This window comes from Palaemon carinicauda, chromosome 1, assembly GCF_036898095.1.
Source record: "Palaemon carinicauda isolate YSFRI2023 chromosome 1, ASM3689809v2, whole genome shotgun sequence".
Taxonomy (NCBI): Eukaryota; Metazoa; Arthropoda; class Malacostraca; order Decapoda; family Palaemonidae; genus Palaemon; species Palaemon carinicauda.
The window spans coordinates 76633505-76643504 of record NC_090725.1 but is presented as its reverse complement, the minus strand read 5'-3'; the positions used below and the strand labels follow the sequence as shown (position 1 = coordinate 76643504).

Sequence of the window (10000 nt, the reverse complement as noted above, 5' to 3'; positions counted from 1 at the left end):
TAGAGATAACAACACTGCACGATGTCAATTAAGCTGAAGTTGTTAAGCTGATCCGAGAGATAACTAAATTACCATGGCCAAAGTCTAACTGCCTCCTGATGTTGGAATTAGGCAGAGATCTAATGTTATTCAAAGAAATTCCATGCTATTATCATCACCAAATATAATTAAATTTTACAAGAGACGGTGGATCACTACATGCTAACATCAAATACTGTATATTTTCATAAAAGATTAAGAAATAATATTTATGAAACTGATGTCAGCTCCATTTTCTTACTTTCAAAATAAAATAACGATAAAATAGCTTAACAACGCTAGTTATTTCATGCCTAAAAACAACGATGTACATAAATGTTAACATGAAAAATGAGATAAAAATGTCAAAATCAAACGCAGTTAATGCTTCCTGTTCACCGGAATAAATCTGAATAACCAAATTAGGTCCAAAGTAAATCCTACCTCATAAAAAAAAAAAAAAAAAAAAAAAAAGAGGAATATACTGAGAGCTTAGTTTTCCGAAATATTAACGCATAGCAGCAAACCTACTGAATAAAATATGTTCCGAATTATTTGGCTAAGAAAGAATTATGGTTTAATAAATAGCGATAATATTAGAATAATACTGTCGGGATTATTACTAAAGACAGACTTCGATTAACACGCCGATTTTATTCAGTGACCTTTACTCAATGCAAAATGTAGTTTATGTTAATATATATATATATATATATATATATATATATATATATATATATATATATATATATATATATATATATATATATATATATATATATATATAGTTAAAACAGTTATCTGCGATTCTGCCGGGTTTCAATCAAATTTCTCATTTCTCATTTAAAACATTTGCAAATATCTAGCCTAAATATGAGGTACCTGCAGTGTATAATTAGATGAAAAACATATTTAAAAAATTAACAGAGCCATGAGAACAAGCTACACGCCTTATCGTCTTTTATAAATTACACACCAGGCCTTTAAAGTTTAAAAGTTATTCAAATGGTCAAAAGTTATAAAATTATAATTATTTTTTTTTTTTTTAGATTATGAATAAACACCAATCAATATATCTATTGTACCGAAAACTGCTTTACTTGTGTTAATTCTTACAGATTCTTACAGACGTTTTCCTGGAAGAGGCCCTAGGGGGCCTGTGGCTCCAGTATGGTAGCCAGGACACTGTGGGTGGCGGTGGCACGTGGTGTTTATCTGAGTTTTATAATTGAATTTTTGATCCTGTGTTTTCCAAAATTTATCAACTGATTAAATGATTGTACCTCGAAAATCTGCAATGCCGCCAATTTATTTTCATTCGGATTTGACTCAATCTATACAAATTGGGCAATATGGCAGGGTACTTAGACTGGGGAGGCCATTCACTGCCATGATGTAATGAGAGGGAAACCGTCTAGTTGCACTACGAAATTAAAGTCAAGCAAGGTAGACTGCAGTCAATGATATTTAGGAATTGGGGACGACGTTCGAAAAGGATACTACCCGAGCTGACCGCAAAGAACCTAAAGTAATGTCCTTAAGTACAGAATCATGCTAGAATAAAGAAAAAAAGGGTATCGTCATTATGTTAATTGTTCCTTGGTCTTACCTGTGTTACGTCCCTCCGAAGGGCCGGTTCGAGAGCAATGCATCTATGGGTCATAGTCCTCACTCCACCCATCATTCTTTCATCACGAAAATCGTAAGGAAAGGTTTCACTCCATTCCCCTAAAAGCTGCACCATATGCGGGACGAATCTTCCCAGCTTTTCCTGCAATAATTTTCAAGATGTAATTTTTCTAATATTTTCTATATTGGCCACGTTCCTCGTGTAATCATAAAAATTTCGTTTATTATAATAAACATTAACCTTATTCTAACCAAATATTTTTTTATGGTAGCAATGGTTATGTATGTTTGTGTTCATGAGGTATATAATAGAGTAATCTATATTCATGTGTAAATATGTAAGCACATATGCATATGAGTACCTTAATAGGCCTTTAAACATGGTAAAGCAATTCTAAATGATACCCAAGAAACGGGTTTATTCAGCAAACAAGTAAACTAATCTATATGAAAAATTATATATATACTGTATATATATATATATATATATATATATATATATATATATATATATATATATATATATATATATATAATATATATATATATATATATATATATATATATATATATATATATAAATTTTAAAAGCCTTCCTATTAACATATTTCAAACACTTAACGGCTAAACAGTTGTCTCACTATAAATCACATTAAGATAGCCAACACATTTTTTTTTCACACTATCCCCAACATATCTATGATGTCACGACAATATTATAAACTTTCACTAGTGGATTAATTCCCCTACCAGAGCCGAGCCGTTTTCCAATTGTGTTATTTATCGGAAGACTTTAGTTGAGTAGTCTTCTGTCGGATATATGACCTAAACTTTAGTCGTATTTGGAGGGTGCTAGCCGGGATACGTTGGGTCGGCATGACTTTCCCTCTCGCTTATGGACCATAAAGAAATATATATTTTTCATGTCATGATATTTTTACAATTCTATATAAAAAGATTTTACTCGTCAATAAGTTTACTCCTATAGTCCATTTCTTTTAGCGATGCATATTGGCACCGACTCGCAGCGGTGCCCTTTTAGCTCGGAAAAGTTTCCGGATCGCTGATTGGTTGGACAAGATAATTCTAACCAATCAGCGATCCGGAAACTTTTCCGAGCTAAAAGGGCACCGCCGCGAGTCGGTGCAAATATGCATCGCTAAAAGAAATGGACTATAGTACTTTTCTATTCAGTACATAGTTTTATTCTACCTTTTTCCAATTCGCTTATTTAGCTACAACTGACATTGGAATAAAGGGGTGATAATATGCAATGCAATGCAATGCACAACACGATGAAAGGCGTATCAAGTGATTGTACTGAATTTCAAACATACATTGCATGTTATTCTCGTTTGAATACAGTTTGGAAATTTTTAATTTACCTAAACTTTCACACTGCATAGATATGCAATAGAACCCACCAAAAAAGTCCTTCATGCTTTGAACACGAAAGTATAGTATTTCTAGTCAAATTCACATACGATACTTCAATATTCTTTTTTATTCATCTGACTTCCATATACTTTAATGGAAGGGAATAACAAGATCATTGGTAGTTTTGTGACTTAAAAGTCATGTATCTTAACAAGGATCCGAAGATAGGAAGTCCAAGATTTGATAATTAAAAGTAATGAAACATTTGATGAACAAATAACATATTTAGATGATATGCATGATAGACTTAAGAGACCTTTCTATAGAAAAGACAAAACATAATAGTTGCAAGATATTTCTTAAAAATCCTCTGTAATTTTTATTAAGATCAATCAGGTGCAATAAAACAAAACAGTCATTATAACATTAAATTTCAAATTCAGATTGGTATCCTTACCTTATTGATGGTAGAAAGATCATTGCCTTTGAGTCCCTGTTGGGTGAATCCTACATCACAGATCCTTTGAAGGAGCTCATGGGGTTTGATGAAGAGCCTCGATGAAAGGAGGAAGGCGAAGAGATAAGCTGTGTCCGGATAATAAACAGCTGTTGGAACGGCGTGCTGCACCAAGGCCTGCAAGGAGCCAGACACCAACACCCCATCTTCATACACCAGCGACTGTAGGAGAATCCCAGAAGAAAGATAGTTAATAAATCTGGGAATTATAACCACCACAGAGCTCGAGAAAATAAACGTTATCGAATGTGAAACAAACCAATATTTTTTTTTTTTCAGGCACTATAGGCTTAAATACACGTTCAAAAAAATGGTCAAAATTTTGCATCAAAATTTTGATATCAAAATTTTGATGCAAAATTTTGACAATTTTTTTGAACGTGTGTGGGCCCCTTAAGACTTGCTCCAGTCCCAATATTAAATCAACACAAGTTTTTGAAGATTCGTTTGTACAGCAAAATACTATTAAAGCTGGAAACTAGTGTTTTCTTATTTAATGGAATACAGTAATCGACAAACCACTGTAATTGATACGTGGGCAATTAGAAGTGTTTATGAGTACATTATTCTAGTCTCACTGATGAGAAAACTATGCATTTCCTAATCTGCCAAGATTATTAATACAGTTTCTCATAATGCATTTAAAATACAACAGGAAAGAATAGGTGTAAATGAGCAATGAAATAAAACTTCATTTTCCAAAAACACGTAGATGATTGTAGTTTGTGCGATAGAGCCGCACATCCATTCATATCTGCAGGTAACATTGGAACTTGAGTAACAGCTTTCAAGAAAAACCTGAAGACTTATCTTTTTAGAAAGTGTTATAATACTGACCTGAAAACTATTAAGCCTGAATACAAATGCTAGCGAAATAACTGATAAGATACAGAGCAAAATATTAACTGGAAAGAAATTATTTTTTCACACACCAAGGCCCGCCTGAACAGACTTTTGGTCACTGACGGAAGGCGAGAAATAAACCCGTAAAAGTAAAAGTAAGGACAGAAGCCAGGAATTTGGTTACACGTGAGGTAGCTTATGCAAAGAAAGGTTTACAGTAGTATACATACTGGAACCCATAATTACATTACTTTTACTTTTCACTTTTAGGGGTTTATTTCTCGTTCTCCGTCAGACACTAAAGAGTCTGTTCAGGCGGGCCTTGGTGTGTGAAAAAAAAATTCTTTTCAGTTTATATTTTGCTCTGTATCTTCTCAGTTATTCGCTAGCATTTGTATTCAGGCTTAATAGTTTTCGGATCACTATTATAACACTTTCCAAAGAGATAAGTCTTCAGGTTTTTCTTGAAAGCTGCCACATATCTGATTTCACAGCTCATCGCTTCGAGGAGTTCCAAAGGCCATTATTATATCAAAGACCGCTACTAACTAAGTTCAAGGTAATTAGGAACAACAATTAATACTCTTGGGAGTTCAACTCTAACTGTAAAAAGTGTAATATAACCGGATTGCCTCCAAGGGTCCTCACGTTTCACGGCAAATCCCAGTAGGGAAGTTACACAGTAATGAAACTCCAGATAACAGACTGGTAATGCAGCCTAAGAATTAGAATCTCTCTCTCTCTCTCTCTCTCTCTCTCTCTCTCTCTCTCTCTCTCTCTCTCTCTCTCTCTCTCTCTCTCCCGTCAAAATACAATGGTGACTGAAGAAACAGTTATATTTAACATTATTATTTTTTTTGTTTTCACAAAACATCAAGAATATAATGTAAACTTTCCTTATGTTTATTTAGCCATTAAAATACCTGTTTCGTCAAAGGCAACCTTTTCAAAAGGAGCCAGCATGATTCCAGTCATAATTTTAGGTTATTGTAAGAGAAAAAAAAACCTGTATTCTTAACTTTTAAGGCGATTCATAATCATATTAATAACATGTAAGAAGCCTTCGTATTTGCAATAGCTTTTTACAAAGTATGTCTGTAAAACTAAAGTATTACTACCCTCAGATTATGATTACCCATTTGCAAATACACGGCTCTATCTTCAGATATTATTATGGAATCAGAATTTTCCGTTTGGGGAGAAAATCTTATATTGATCTTATATTTTCATATTACAATTGCTATAATGTTGTTTGGCTTTCATAACAAATGGCATCGAGACCACATATAAATTTTATGCCTAAATAATAAAAAATATAAATACAAGCATACATTCCAATATACACACGCGCTATATATAAACACACACACACACATACATATATTTATATATATATATTATATATATATATATATTATATATATATATATATATATATATATATATATATATATATATATATATATATATATATATATATATATATATATATAATAAAGAGGTAAGGACGACGAGTTGTAACTCGCCCTCATAAAGAACTAAGTCATGTTTTTTGGTTTAAATTCATATATATATATATATATATATATATATATATATATATATATATATATATATATATATATATATATATATATATATATATATATATATATATATATATATATATACATACATACATACATACATATATAAGTTTAAACCAAAAAAACATGACTTGGTTCTTTATGAGGGCGAGTTACAACGCGTCGTCCTTACCTCTTACGAAATACATTCATAAGCATTGAAGTAGGTAAAGAATCTGAAGGGCCAGGGGCTATGCGAAATCATTAGTGAGAAGAAAATATCTCGTGTTAATAATACTCATGTAATATACGCTGGGAAGCAAGAATATGGAAATTTCTAAACATTCCTGGTTTGTTTGTTTTTTTTTTTTTTTTTTTTTTTTTTTTTTGTCTTTTAAACGATGACGATATAGTATGAATTTCTAGAATTAAAGTAACTATTTAGAAAAAAAATTCTGATTGCATAAAAATATCAAGTTTTTCATATTTGATGATTGCTTCAGTAAAAATAAAATGGAATAAATTCATATTGAAAAATTAATATGCAAATAAATATGGCCTGTTTTCAGTAATCTTTGCATACAAGTATATAAAACTTAATGAATTTATTATATGATTCCATACTTCTATTCGCACAAGGAAATGAAAATATGTTCCTTTGACCTTATTTAAAACTAGAAGATAAACGATGAATTCTTAGTTTGTTTCCGACTAAATTAAGCAGGAAAAACTACATTTATGATATAGCATCCTTCCTAAAATGGACAGAGTACACAATTAGTTGAGGAAAAAAAAAAAAAACAGGTACCTCTGCAAATCCATGAGAGGTCAAATTAATCAGTAACACAAACGGGGTACACAGTAACGTATCATCTATTTGGACAGATACACCATTCTATTTTTAAAAGTTTTTAAAGGTCGCTCATGAATGGCAGAGGCAAGGGACAGTGACATTGCCCTAGCAATCATGACAATGCCCTCGAGACTGACCATATATTATATGATCAGCGCCCAAAGCTCCTCTCCACCCAAGCTAGGACCAGGGAGGGCCAGGCAGTGGTTGCTGATGACTCACCAGATAGACCTATAGACTCCCCCAAACCCCCCAACCTTGACTCACCAGATAGACCTATAGACTCCCCCAAACCCCCCAACCTTAACTCACAAGGATGGTAGGGTTGCAGACACTAATGGCAGTAACGAGTCTGAGCGGGACTCGAACCCCCGACTGGCAAACACCAGGCAGTGACGTTACCAATCAAGCCACAGCATTGCTCTCCTGAGCACTTACCAGATAATCCTAACATTCCAAGGTTCTGATGACGGTAATTTGTGTAAATTTGTAACCTGGATTTGAGGTTGGCAATTTTAAAAGCACATTTATCCATCATTTGACCAGGCGGACATGAGTCTTTTTATAGTTAATTTATGACATATTTGTTTTTGATGTTGTTAATAGTTTATATATGACATGTCTGTTTTGACGTTGTTACTTTTTTTTAGAATGATTTATTGTTAATTTGTTCTCTTCATATATTTATTTCCTAATTTCCTTTCCTCACTGGGCTATTTTTCCCTGTTGGAGCCCCTGGGCTTATAGCATGTTGCTTTTCCAACTAGGGTTGTAGCTTGAATAGTAATAATAATATTAATAATAATAATAATCAACGAACCACTGTAAATGATCCGTGGGCAATTAGAAGTGTTTATGAGTACATTATTCTAGTCGCTCTGATAAGAAAGCTATGCATTTCCTAATCTGCCAAGATTATTAATACAGTTTCTCATAATGCATTTAAAATACAACAGGAAAAAATAGGTGTAGATGAGCAATGAACGACAAAAAAAATGGCATATGGGTTGCGTATCAATATCTAACCTAGGAAAGGAATTTATGAGGAGTAACAACAGGAAAAAATAGGTGTAGATGAGCAATGAACGACACAAAAAAATGGCATTTGGGTTGCATATCAATTATCTAACCTAGGAAAGAAATTTATAAGGAGTAACAACAGGAAAAAATAGGTGTAAATGAACAATGAACGACATAAAAAAAATGGCATTATGGGTTGCATATCAATTATCTAACCTAGGAAAGGAATTTATAAGGAGTAACAACAGGAAAAAATAGGTGTAAATGAACAATGAACGACATAAAAAAAATGGCATTATGGGTTGCATATCAATATCTAACCTAGGAAAGGAAATTCATAAGGATCAAATTAACGAGCATTGCTTTCTTACATTGTCATCATCTGGTGTGGTTGCCCATTCTGGAGGATGACCAGACCGATCCACTCCGTTGTAAGGACACGACTTGGCCCCACTCTTCGGCGTTTGTGGTAGACCCTGCAAAAAAAAAAAAAAAAAATGATACAATTGTTTACCTTAAATCCCAAGGATATCATAAAACAATACATTACTTTCTTAGGTAATGTGATATATACTATTTTCGATACTATGTACAGAAATGTTCTTTCTAGTTGGTAAGGTTTCAGACACTAATGGCACTAAAGAGTCTGAGCGGGACTCGAACCCTCGACTGGCAAACACCAGGCGGAGACGTTACCAATCAGGCTACAGCAACCTAGTGTCAAGATTGAATGGGGTTACAGTTGAGATACTCTGGTACAGTAGTGAACATGTGATTATTAAGCTGACCTTGGTGTGTAGGGTATTACTGGGAATGAAGAAGCCAGAAGAATTGGTGAGAGAGAGAATATCCCTTGATGTAAAAATAATGGGAACAGATATCACTGTGAAATAAGAGGGACGTGGTGTTTTTTCTTTATAATACCATATATAATACATATTGAGATTTTATTTACTGAAGCAGTAAGACTAGTGACAATAGGGATTACAGTTAATGAGTAATGTGGACTTTGGAAGGTGGTGGATATGTGAATAAATAATTTCCTAATAGCCCTTATGGGAGAAGTTAAGAATTAGAGGTAAAATCAACATGTGATGTGGCCTATATGACCATAAAAATACTCGTCAGGAAAGATTATGAGATGAAATGAAGGGTCTTGAGGATTTATAGTTTAAATATAAGTTACTAATAGTGCTAATAAGTTTTTGTTATAGAAGAAAAATATGCTAAAATTCGTAGTCAGGGACTGATTATTTTACTGAAAAATAAATGGGGTTGATGTAAAGGGTGTGTTTGGTTACAAGGCTATTTACAGTATCATTATGGATAGAATGAGGCGAGAAGTGCGGAATGAATGATCTTTGAACATGATGCCGTATTCCAAGTAGGAGAAATTGCAGAAACAAGACAAAAGAATTGGAAAGTTTCCAAGTGTAAAATTTGTTGATAAATGAAAGCAGGATCAAGTATGAATGCTGATATAGATGTTGAAGAACAAAAACTTTATTTTACTAAAGGTACAGCTGAATAAATGAATTAGAAAGAGGAAGCAAGAATAGTTGAAGAATATGTGCTAAGGGTTGAAGGAAACTTATCAAGGGAGGTAGAAGGGTGCTTGTAAGAATTGGAAGAAAACTTATCAAGAAAGGTAGAGGGATGTGTGCATAGATTCGAAAGAAACTTTTCGCAAAAGGTAGACGGATATATGCAAAGGTTGGCAGAAAGCGAGATATGGATTAAACAGTCATAGCAGAGTAGAGTTTTGAAATGGGTCAGAGGATGATAGGAGAGGAGCCAATAAATTTTATGCGTGGGAAAAAGCTGCATAGATGGTCCAAATGGGGCATTGTAAGAAATAAGATGTAGTCGTAAGCGCACCGTAAAAGTTAATGGTGCAGCATGTATAAGGTGTCAAAATACTGCTGTTTATAGGTCGCTCACAATTGGCAGAGAAAAAGGGTCAGGAAAATAACCTCGAGACTGATCATACATACATGTGCCCATGGCTTCTTTCCATTAAACTAGAACCAGGGAGGGCCAGGCAATGGCTGCTGATGAGTCAGCAGGTAGACCTATAGGCTCCCCCCAAAAAATCCCATCAGTCGCTCACAAGAATGGGAGGTTGTAGACACAACTATTAACTTTAAAATTTCAGCGGGGCACAAACTCTCGTTTATT

General features: G+C 33.6%; 1 protein-coding gene across 1 annotated transcript in view; it reads right to left on the bottom strand.

The window, feature by feature from the left end:
* The window catches only part of LOC137647287 (ras-GEF domain-containing family member 1B-like), a 26303-nt gene that overhangs the window by 14715 nt on the left and 1588 nt on the right, over positions 1 to 10000 (bottom strand). The window contains exons 2-4 of the mRNA XM_068380710.1: positions 8194 to 8336; positions 3482 to 3703; positions 1628 to 1789 (exon numbers count right to left, since the gene is read on the bottom strand). Of these exons, the coding sequence (XP_068236811.1) occupies positions 1628 to 1789; positions 3482 to 3703; positions 8194 to 8336 (527 nt within the window). The remainder of the gene's footprint in view (positions 1 to 1627; positions 1790 to 3481; positions 3704 to 8193; positions 8337 to 10000) is intronic.